At 32.5% G+C, this 12576-nt stretch overlaps 1 protein-coding gene across 1 annotated transcript; it reads left to right on the top strand.

Moving 5' to 3' along the window:
- The first annotated feature begins 10139 nt into the window (after nucleotides 1-10139).
- On the top strand, nucleotides 10140-11373 carry LOC130993419 (uncharacterized). The gene has a single exon (XM_057918296.1). It carries the CDS (start codon nucleotides 10499-10501, stop codon nucleotides 11126-11128), a length of 630 nt encoding a protein of 209 aa, XP_057774279.1. The 5' UTR covers nucleotides 10140-10498; the 3' UTR covers nucleotides 11129-11373.
- The last annotated feature ends 1203 nt before the right edge of the window (nucleotides 11374-12576 follow it).

The raw sequence follows: 12576 nt of genomic DNA, 5'->3' as shown, positions 1-12576 counted from the left end.
CTGGAAAGAAATTTCACAAATAACCAATTTATTAGACTTTAAGCAAGTGTTGGGAGATTTTAGACCATTACCCCTATTTAGAGCATTTACATCAGTGCTATTCAGTTTTTCGGTATGTATCATTTTACTACATCAAGTACAATTCTTATCCATAAATTTTTGGGGTAATAGACTTGTAAGTTGTAAATTTTCAAACTTTAACCATTGCCCCTATTTAGAGCATTTACATTAGTGCTATTCAGTTTTTGGGTAGGTATCATTCTACTACATCAAGTACAATTCTTAGAGCCCAAAGTTTTTTTTAGGCCCATAATTTTGACTGTTTTTTAAATGTAGGACATATTTTTTCGGGCTTGCAATTGTAGGACAAATTTTCAAAAAGGGTGATTCTATTCATAGCCCCCATTTTACTCTCTATAGCCACTTATTTAATAAAATATTTAAAATTATTACTATATTTACTGTTTTAACCCTATAACCTCAGTTTAATTTAGATAACTTCATCCGTAGCCTTGAAACTCTGAAGAGAGAATATGCTGCTAGGATTTAATTATAAATTCTTCCTTCAATCATAAAATTTTCAAGGCTTGAAGCCTTCAATTAGGAGTCTGACTCTTTATATGATGTAATGAGAGCATAGAGACATTTCAGAAAAGATGAGCACATTATCCTTTCTTCAGCAGGTCAAATTGCAATCAGAAAGATTCAAAACAGGCAAATGGGCAACGATTGACGGCCAATTCCTCATTATCAAATTATTGTCTAGGAAATTTTCAACTGTAGCCACAGCTTCATTTCCTGCACCGACAACATTCAATTCCTCACCGGAGTGGAAGATGACAGCACCGCCACTACAAACCCCGCTCCACCCCGTCGCCGTCTTCCCCGTTCTCTACCGTGGATCCAGAGATGACCCCGCCGTGGATCCAGAAATGACGCGCATATATATAAATTTTTAGGCGATTAAGAATCTGGTGGTAGAGCTCCGCCGTGGATCGCCGGAGTTGGCCCCAGTTAGGGTGCGAGGCTAAGTGCTGTTGGCGGTGTCTTCAAAACTGAATCTGAAGCACAAAATTTAGAAATTCTCGACAAGTTATTATCAATTTAAAAAGTCAGACTCCAAATTGAAGGATTGAAGAATATATAATTAGATCCAATGTTTTCTCTCTTAAGATGTTTATGGCTTCATCCGTGTAACTTAAACAGAGGACTTCAGGGGTAAGACGGTACGTATATTAATAATTTTAATATTTTATTAAATAAGTGGCTACAAAGAGTAAAATGGAGGCTGTAAATAGAATCACCCTTTCAAAAATTGAGCATAAGTATGACAAATTGAGCCCGAAAAATCAATTTGTCATGCAACTGTAAGCCCAAATTTTTTTGTCCTACATTTGCAAAATGACCAAAGTTACGGTCCTAAAAAAATAAGAGAGAACATAATTTTTTTTTAAATAAATATAACTTTTACAATTCAAATCAAATATTTACATACAATATGTCAAATTAAAGCTCTTATTGTGATATTTAATTTGATATGCATATTACATATTTTATAATTAGTCGAATTTTACAATTTTAGAAAGAAATAAAATAAAATAATTAAAATATAAAAGAAATTTAAAAAATATAGTTTATAAATAAACCTTGAATTTTATTATAACTCCAAATTTCCCACTCAAATTGAAATCTTGTCTTTTTAAGGGTTATTTTATTTCCTTTTTTCTTACCCTATATTTTCTTTTCTTGCGTGGCAAAAAATTTAATATCTTGCCACTGAAAATATTTAATATGCATATCAAATTAAAGATCACAATAAGAGCTTTAATTTGATATATTTTATGTAAATATTTGATTTGAAATGTAAAAGTTATATTTATTTAAAGATTAAATTTTTAAAAAAAAATCTTTCTTCTCTCTCTTTTTTTTAGGACCGTAACTTTGGTCATTTGGCAAATGTAGGACAAAAAATTTTGGGCTTGCAATTGCAGGCCAAATTGATTTTTCGGGTTCAATTTGTCCTACTTATGCTCAATTTTTTAAAATTTGTCCTACAATTGCAAGCCCGAAAAAATTTGTCATACATTTGCAAAACAGTCAAAGTTATGGGCCTAAAAAAACTTTGGGCTCCAATTCTTATCCATAAATTTTTGGGGTAATAGACTTGTAAATTTTCAAACTTCACACGCTTTTTCATTTTGCACTCATATTTCAAATTTTGCGCATAAATATTTAAATTTTGTTAATTATTTAATTTTACACTCGATGATAAATTATCTCAAATCATATTTGACGTGTCAATATAATTTTTAACGTGACACACACGAGTCTGAAATACTTAAACAACGTCATTCTCAAATACTTAAACGACGTCATTCTCAAATCTCTCTCGACATGAAAATTATTCTTTCTTTAGGTTGTGCAAGCGCATGAAATCTTTGTAGATGTGAAAACATCCCACACGGAGAAGAACTTGAGGCTGCGATACTATTGTTACCATCGACGAGCAATAATTGTACGAATTGAGCATGTCAAGAGTGATTTGAGTGCGGCATTGTTTAACTATTTTAAGACACGTGTCTGTCACGTCAAAAACTAAATCGCCGCGTCAAATGTGGTTTGTGAGTAATTTGTCGTCGAGTACAAAATCAAATAATTAGCAACGTTTAATATTTATAAGCATAATTTGAATTATGGGTGCAAAATGAGAAAGTGAGTAAAATTTGGGAATTTACAGGCTATTATCCCTAATTTTTTTCAAAAGTCTATATCAAAAGTACATTATTTACCAATATCATTATTTTATTAGATTTAATATTTTATTTTTATAAAAAAAATTAAAATATATAATAAATAAAAATGTGATATGTTTAACTGAGATGTTTATGAATACATTATTAGTGCCACATTAATAGTTCAAATTCGTCACCTTTTATGAACACATCTTTATCATTATAAATTTAGAAAAAAAAAAAAAAATTCTCTCCATTCACTATTTGAACTTAAGTGTTAGCATTCATCCAATAAAATGATGCATTTATCATGAATCTTGATAATAAGACGATTGAAATAGTTCTCCGTTCTAATTTTATTTAATGGTACTTACTTGAAATTTTTCTCAATAAATCATTTTTCTCTTTCTATATATATAAGAGCACGCACAGTGGGTGACTCGATCGTCAGCTATTGAGTCACCCACACATCGTGTCGCCCACTGTGGCGCCTAATGACTCGAGGCTGACCCGATAAATTGGGTGAGATCTGATCTCGGTTTATTAAGGCGCGTGTCCACACGCACCGTCCACGCGCACCTATTAAAAAAAATAAATGTTTAAAATTCAAACTAACGGCTATTTTTAGCCTTTTTCTTTGTTTTTTTTTACTCTCCAACGGCTATGAAGCCGTTTCTTCACCTTTTTTTTTTTATTTAAATTTCTATCTATAAATATCACTCATTTTTTCATTCACACACACAACAATCTTCCTCTATTTTCCATCAAAAAAATGGCGGAATGGTTCGATGATACTTCGTCATCTGAATCCGACAGGGTAGCGCAAGAGATCATCAATGAGATTCAGTTGCAGAAACAATTGATTGCTCAAATGTACTCCCCACCGGAGCCGGAACGTGTTGTTCATCACCGACAATACGTCTACCATGATCGTGAGGCTGCCCATTTACGTCTTATGCAAAACTACTTCAACGACAATCCGATGTATGAGCCTACATTTTTCTGACGTCGTTTTCGGATGCAGAATGAGTTGTTCTTGCGCATCGTCGATGTTGTGCAAGGTGAAGATACTTATTTCCAGATGAGTCATGATGCACGAGGTCGAGACTCTCTCACGCCTTTGCAGAAATGCATGGTGGCTATCCGCCAATTAGCCACCAGCGTCAGTGCGTATACTTTGGACGAGTATCTCATTATCTAAAAAAATTCTGCAGAGCTGTCATCCGGGTATATACGGTGCCGAGTATCTTCGACGTCCTACGACGGCGGACGTCTCGATGGGGAACGTGCCTTTGGAGTGCTTCAAGCTCGATGGGGAATCATTCGAAGTCCGCCGTCGTAGGACGTCGAGCATCTCAAAGACATAATGATGTGTTGCATCATTCTCCACAACATGATTGTGGAGAACGAAGGTGAAAGAGCTACCTATTGGAGAGATGACGACGCAGGACACGAGGCATCTAGCAGTGACTCGACGGAGAGTGCTCGAGCAACCCCGGTTTGTTTCGAGCAATACGTGCAAAGAGATGCACTTCTCCGAGATAGGCAGATACATGCTCAGTAACTAGGGATGTCAATCGGGCCAGCCCACCGGGTTTTCGGGCTAGCCCTATCGGGTTCCGGGTTAGTCGGGTGCGGGCTAATCGGGTTGGAGATTTTTTCGGGTTGTAAATCTTCAACCCTAACCCTAAACTTTCGGGTTTCGGGCTAGCCCATCGGGCTAATCAGGTTAAAGGCGTAAAAATAAAATTATCATTTATATTTTATTATTCCTAATGTATAATGTATAAAATATACATAGATATTAAAGATATAAATTATATAGCAAAGCATGAAATGCAAAAATATAAGATATTCAAGATTACATAAACAAAATTATATTAAAATGAGATAGTAAAATTTAACATGTATCAATGCACTAGAATCAATATGAATTATTACTGAATAATTAGTGGAATTGCCATGCACGTCTCATTGACAGAAAAAAAAAATTTGATATCACTTTAAAATGAGATACTACTAATTAATTTCTAACTAATGAGATACTAATAATCAATTTCTACAAAAAATCCGTAATTAATTTCACTTTTTTTAATGAGATTGCACACACACACACACACACACACATATTCTAACTAATTAATTTCACTTTTTTTAATGAGGCTACATATATATATATATATATATATATATATATATATATATATATATATATATATATATATATATATATTTATTTAAGCAAATACCATAGATCTAAACATAGCAGAAGTTGTAACTGGATGCATCAGTCACAATTCCGTTAGCCCACCGGGCCAGCCCATCGGGTTTTCGGGCTAGCCCTATCGGGTTCCGGGTTAGTTGGGTGCGGGCTAATCGGGCTGGAGGTTTTTTCGGGTTGCGATTTTTCAACCCTAACCCTCTAATTTTATCGGGTTATTCGGGTCGGCCCACGGGTTTCGGGCTGCATTGACATCCCTATCAGTAACAAAATGATTTGATCGAGCACGTTTGGGCACGTTTCGGACCTCTAGCGCCAAAATAGTTATTTTAGGATATGTTTTTAAATTTTTAAAATTTATGTATTTTTTAGGATTTTAAAATTAATGCAATTTAAATTTGAAGTAAATTGTGTTATTTAAAATTGTGCAATTAAATTTAAATGAAAAATACAAAAAATAAAACTAAAAAGATCAAGTCAGCTATCAAGTCACACTACTGTGGCCTCCTGACTCATTGTGGTCTTCCTTCTATCATGTCAGCTATCAAGTCACCCCCACTGTGAATGCTCTAAGATATTTGGGTTGGTCTTGCATGCGGCGGTCGCATAGTATGTGACCGGTTACTTTTAATAAGCATAAGATATACATTTATTCGCACAAATGTATACTTATGTAGTAGTACAAGTTCTCATGAATAAAAGTAACACTTTCGTGAATTAATGTAATACTTTATAAATATTACATTTCATTGTAACAATAATTATTTTTTGTGACGTCAATGATTATTTGATCAAATAGTTAAGAATATAAGTATTAATGAGTTAAAATAACTAAAAGTAAAAGTTCTTATGAATAAAAGTAAACATTATTGTGAAGAAATGTAAACTTTCAAACCGATCGCATATTATGCGACCGGTCGCACCCAAGAATTTGCCAAGATATTTTCATCAAAACGAAACAATTGGAACAATTTTTCATTTACCAATCAAATTTCATAATTTATAAGATATTTAGTTGAGATGCGGTTGGAAACTTGTCATGGAAATTGGACATGGACTTGGTTCTGATGTGAAAAAAAATAAGCGTCGATTCCATTTAATTACTCCCTCCGTCCCATGAAGCAAGACCAGTTTTTAAAAATAGCAAAAAAATTACTTTTTATTTAACTTTTCACTTTTTCACCTACCACACTCAGGGCCGGCCCTTCTTCAATTTAAATGGGGCAAAGGCCTAGGGCCCCCAAATTTGAGGGGCCCCCAAATTTAAAAATAGTTCTGTTAATTAGTAGTATTTTCTTCAAAAAAAAATTATAAATTAGTATTATTTATTAATTTTAAATTTATTAAATAAATATTATTTAATATTGATATTAAAAATTTATTTTAAAATTACAAGTGATACAAATGTGTTATACTTATCATAAGAACATAAAGTTAATTGTAGAAGTTTTTGAGTTTGTCAAAACATCATATTGTTAATTTAATGTTTCAAATGCATGTAGGATATTGTTAAGTATACCAGTTATTGTAGCGTGAATAGAAATATTTTTTGTAAATTAAAATTGATAAAATCACATTTGCCGATTACTATGTCTGAAGAAAGATATATTAAATGTGCTAACAATTTTGTGCATTGAAAATGAATATATATTGAAAATACATTATTTAGGGCAGGTAAACTTGATCTTAAAGATGTTATTGATGATTTTGCTTTTCAAAAGCTAGAAGATCTAAATTATTTAATTATTGTTATTTAGTTTATTGTACTTAATAATTAATAATAAAGTTATTTAGTCACACAATCATGCGAGACAATCACATGCTATCTCTATTGATGACAAAAATCTCAAATTTTAGCGTGCATATGTTGGCCAAGCGGTAAAGGGTTAATGCCTAAGGCCAAAGGTTTTGAGTTCGAGTCCTTTATGGAGCAGCCTTTAAATCTCTTTATTTAATAATGTTTGTTTATAAAATAAGAAAAAAAATAACATATAGAAAAATCTCAAATTTTCATTTTTATAAGGGCCCCTTTTTTCGTTTTCGCCTAGGGCCCCCGGAATGTCAGGGCCGGCCCTGACCACACTTAACACACAAAATACCAATTTTTTAATTCTCGTGCTGAAAAGAACTAGGTCTTGCTTCATCGGACGGATGGAGTAAAAGTAAACAGTGATCTCACCAAGACAAATTTGAAATTAGTGCATGCAATTAACAACTCTACAACCCTTTAAAAAAAGAAAAGAAAAGAAAACATGCCTTCCGCAGCGATATAGTGTTATTAGTGTAACCATGTAAAAGTAGGATCCATCCAAATAATTTTTTTTCCTAGAATTATAAAAGTCATCTAATGTATAAATAAATAAACAATCCGCACGTAAGTGAGACCTCTACACTATATAAAAATGGAAAAATTATCCGCATGTAGGCGGGATCACAACCCACACAATAGTGAAAAACTATATCACACAAAGATGAGAAAATTATCCGCATGCAGACGGGATCACAACCCACACAATAGTGAGAAAACTACACCACACAAAGATGAGAAAATTACCCACATGCACGCGGGACCACTACCCACACAATAGGGGGAAAATTACCCGCACGCAAACGAAATTGAACCCAACACCTCTCACAAATGAGAGTTTTTTGGTGTGTAACCTTTGCCACTTGATATAGGCCTCATTGGCGAAATAAAATTACTTACCAATAAATAACAAACAAATTACTAACCAATAAAAGTAGGATCAATCCAAATTGTTTTGTTTCTTTAACTAATACTAGCATTTTCATCCCGTGCAATGCACGGAAAATGTTTTTATATTTCTATATTATATATTTAAGTTGAATATTGAAAAAAAATCACAATATCAAAAACATATATTATGAAAAGGCAAAAATAAAATTAAAAAATAGAATTATTCAAAAAAAGATGTGAGAGGAAAGACAATTTTTAAAATTTTAATCTTTAAATAGTTAATATAACTTTTATATTTTAAATTAAATATTATATCAAAAAAATAAGAAGATAAAGAAAAAGGAAATAAAAAAATATAGTTTACAAATAAACCTTCAACTTTATTATAACTACAAATTTACTACTCAATTTTGAAATTGATTTCAAAATTACCACTCAATTTATTGTTAATTTATTTTAATTTTTTATTTTTATACCTATTAACTTGAATGGTTTTATTTTTTATACAAGAATAAAAATGTTATTTTCAAAATAGAATTAGAAAAAAGTTATGAAGATTCATTTGGATATTTATCCACAAAAGAGAGTTAAAAAAACTTCAAATGTTACTCGTTAGATATAATGATATAATACAGAGGTTCATAAAAAAAATTGAGTTGGGGAAGAGAAACAACGTGGATTGAATCTTAGACCATTTTATTAACATAAATAGACATAACAAAATAGTGGAAGATGTGGGGATTCAGACGTTGATCTATTCACAAAAATTCTAGTCTTTCATTTTTTTGGAAACTACTCTTTAAATTTTAAAACTCTTTCATATATACTTAAAATTTACAAACAATCAACTATTTAATAAATAAACTATTTCTCCACAAATCAAATTATAGTTTTTGTTTGGCCGAAGATAGTATTTAAATATACTATTCCTTCCGTCCATTGAAAATAATCATTTTTGCCATTTTGAAACGTCCATAAAAATTAATTACTTTCTATTGTTGGACAATACCTCATAGCTTATTATTCTCAATATATCTACTTATTTACCCTTTCCACTACACGGTGGATCTTTTTTTCACTTACAGTATAATTAATCATCATTACTAACACTACATTTTTAAGTTAAATTATTTCTCCACTCACAATACACTCAATTGTTTTTATTAAAATTTGTATTGTCGCTTTTAGAATTATTATTTAGGGACTAAGGGAATATTATTGTAATTTACTTTTGCTATTATTCTTTTCATTATTAATTAATTTATGAAAAAAAAGTTCTACATTATTCATATCGTGCATCATGTAGATATAATACTAAATTTATATAAGAGTGTACGTCGATTTTCAGTTGAATTTTTATAATACTAACTTATACAATCAGTAGTTGTGTATAGGAGTGTGCATGCATTTTTTGGTTGAACTTTTTGTTGAAACCAAATCAAATCATATCAAATCAAATTAAATTTATACTTTATTATATAAAAAAAATCAAATTAACCGAACTGAAATAACCAAAAATTTTAGAATTAAAATCGAACCAAACCGAAAAATAAAAATAATTCTAAAATCAGAAAATCGAAATGCGTAAAATCCAAAAAAAGATGTTTAAAAAAAAAGAAAAAGAGTGTTTAATATATTATTATATAAATATAATTCGATTTTGTTCGATTTAAAAAAATCGAACAAAAAAATTAAATTATTTTGAATAATAAAATTTTAAAAAATGAATTCAATTTAATATTTTTATTTAAATCAATCCGATTATTTGATTTCAAATATTTTGTTCGCTCGTAAGTTCGTAACTGTGTATGGCCGAGCCCATAAACCTACAAATATCTCATCATTACTTTATTATGTGGGCCTAGCCCATTTAAACTTAGATCTAAATTCCCACTCTCGTCACTCGGTTACGTACAATTTACTGCGTCTTTCTCATATGTCTTCTTTTGACTCTTAGTCCATGTTTGGTCGGGTGTTTTTGAAGGTTGGAAAGAGAATCAATTAATTAAATTCATTATTTATTGTTTGGTTGTAATTCAATCACTCAATTTATTACCCCTCAAAATACAGGGTGGGGGAAATCCCTTACTCATGTGAAAGATATATGGCACGTATACAATTAGGGGGGAAATTTGGCTCGACTGAAATGGTGGAATCGGTTTTATTTTCCAGACGAAGACCTTTTCTCTCAGACACGATCTGCTCCTCAAAGTCTACGAAAAGAAAAACATTCCAACGACGAAATATTTAAGTCCGATTTTTGAAATTGAATGAGGACATGATTATTCGATATTTCCTAGAAAGTTGCTAAGAGAAAAATACTAAATAATGTCAAACTAAACACTGCGTTATTTCAAAACGCTCACACTGGGTATTTCATCTGCATGCCAATTTTAACATATCTATCAAATAGTAAATATTACTACTAAATAAAGAAGGAAATGAAAAGAGTCTTCCTAATTGACATTCCATAATAGTAATACTGAAGAAAAATAACGATTTCTATAAAATAGTACTATACATATATACATTTTCCGTAAGGATTTAGCACACATAATACGACGCGTCGTGGATGTTGAGAGTTGTGTACAACAAATTAATTACACGCATTTAAAATTGATGACCATCCAGAAGCTAACTAATCTTTGCCTCCGAGTTTCGTTTACATAAAATTCAACAATGGTGTTCCTACGTACCTTGTATACTAACTATCAAATTTTCTTTAATTACTAACATTAAATTATACTCCTATATATATAACTATAAGAACAAAGGTCATATATCCAACAATATAAAGTACACACATCAAATTAATATCATATATACATACACCTAAATTAAATCCATATGGCGGGAGAAGGAGAGAAGGCTCAGAACGCGCCGCCGCAGATGAACCCGTACGGGCGGGTGGACGAAGAGGTGGCGGAGGTGGCCCAAAGAGACGAGCGGCGGAGGAAGCGGATCAAGTGCTTCGCCTACCTCGCCGCCTTTGTCGTCTTCCAGACCGCCGTATTCCTCATCTTCGGCCTCACCATAATGAAGGTCCGGACTCCCAAGCTCCGGGTGAGATCCGCCGCCTTCGACGGCACATTCAACGTCGTCAACACCAGCGCCGCGCCGTCCTTCGACATCAGGATGGTGGCGGAGATCGGCGTCAGAAACGCCAACTTCGGGCGCTACAAATACCAAAACAGCACCGTGGAGTTCTACTACGGCGCCACCAAGGTCGGGGAGGCCTTCATCCCTCGCGCGACCGCCAAGGCCAGATCCACTAGGAAATTCAACGTCACCGTGGACTTGTCGTCGGCCGGCGTCGCCGCCGGAGAGCTGAGCGTGATCCCGCTGACGAGCAGATCTGCCGTGAGAGGGAAGGTGGAGATCATGAAAATTATGAAGAAAAACAAATCGGCTAACATGAATTGCAGCATGCAGATTGACGTGCAGTCCAGGCAGCTTCACCAGCTCTCTTGTAGATGATTTTAGTACCGCTTTTTCGTTTTTCTTATTTGTGCGATTGGGTTTGATTATTCTTTGTATGTGTTTTTATTCTATTTCGAGTTTCCTTTTCTGGGGAATCTAGTATAGGATGTTATTGTCCCTTGCCACTCTTCCTCATCTACTATATTCTTTCTTCTTCTTTTTCATGTTATTATCATATTTATGATCTTGTACCATTTATTTACAATATGGAGTATATTAATTCTTTAGTTGATTATTATAAATCTTTTCAATATTAGTCTGCATCGTAAACAAGTTCACATTATTTTCCCGCGTTAATTCAAACTACGTACAAGTAGGTCCTACTTAATTGTGCGGTTTATATTGCAAAATACTAACATTAACAAATCTAATCTTAATCTCACAACAATGATCTTATTTCTAACAAAGTTTAATCTTTTGAATTCGGCATTAATTTTTCAAATGTTACGTGACGGAGAGCCTCGTGACAATTTTGAAACTCGAAGTTTAGTCTACTTTTAATGAATTGGCTTTGAGTATGCGTGGCTAAATTTCAACTCTAATTATTTGCTCAAACTCGATGTGATGTTCAAAATTGGCTATTTTTAAAGTTGGCAAAATTGACCCGGCCCGACGGGCTGGCCCGCCCCGCCCATGTTTAGGGTTGGGCGGGGCTGTACAAAATGTAGGCCCGAAAAAATTCGGGCCTAAAAAGCCCGCCCAATCAGCCCGTCGGGCTGATCGGGCCCGGGGCTAAAAAGCCCGTCCGGTTCATTTTAATATTTTATTTTTATTAATTATTATTCTAATTTTATTACTTAAGTTTTTATTTGAAAGTTAAAAAAAAACCCAATTTTATAATTTTATTTTTGAGCTACAAATTCTTTATCATTTGGTAGCTCTCTGATCTCATCCCCTTACAGGTACAAGAATGGACAATTGAAGGTGAACAACTCGTATTTTATTTTTCCTTGTTTCGAATTGGACGAACAATAATTTTAATTTTAGTTGTTTAACTTCATTATTTTATGAATTGATTTCATGGATTAGGAATTTGGTATTGAATCAGAGTTATTATCATGGAATTGGGGCTGCTTTTCCAGTTGCCGAGAAACAAGAAAAAAACCTGGGAGGAATGAGATTCAGTGTACCACACTTTATGTCCCACTTTCAATTTTATTTATTTTCTTATATATTTTTTCTTCAGTTTCAACTTTATATGCTTTAGTTTAATTTTGTGATTATTAACTAGGGTTTATTCCATCAATCTAGGGTATATAATTATTTTTTATCATTTAAATTCACTTTTATTAGTTAATAATAGGTCAATAAATTCAAAGTCATGGTATATACTTTTTAAAAAATTTTAATTTTTTAAAATAAAAATTAAATATAATTCATAGTATCATAATAAATTTTATTTTTATAAAAAACATTTTTAAAATAATAAATATAAGAATGGGACA

This window comes from Salvia miltiorrhiza, chromosome 7, assembly GCF_028751815.1.
Source record: "Salvia miltiorrhiza cultivar Shanhuang (shh) chromosome 7, IMPLAD_Smil_shh, whole genome shotgun sequence".
In the NCBI taxonomy this organism is placed as follows: Eukaryota; Viridiplantae; Streptophyta; class Magnoliopsida; order Lamiales; family Lamiaceae; genus Salvia; species Salvia miltiorrhiza.
Note: the sequence above shows the minus strand (reverse complement) of the source record. Positions and strands in the feature narration are given on the sequence as shown.

Bases quoted from the DNA above. Each gene is read 5' to 3' on its own strand.
- LOC130993419 (XM_057918296.1), top strand. From the start codon at position 10,499: ATGGCGGGAGAAGGAGAGAAGGCTCAGAACGCGCCGCCGCAGATGAAC.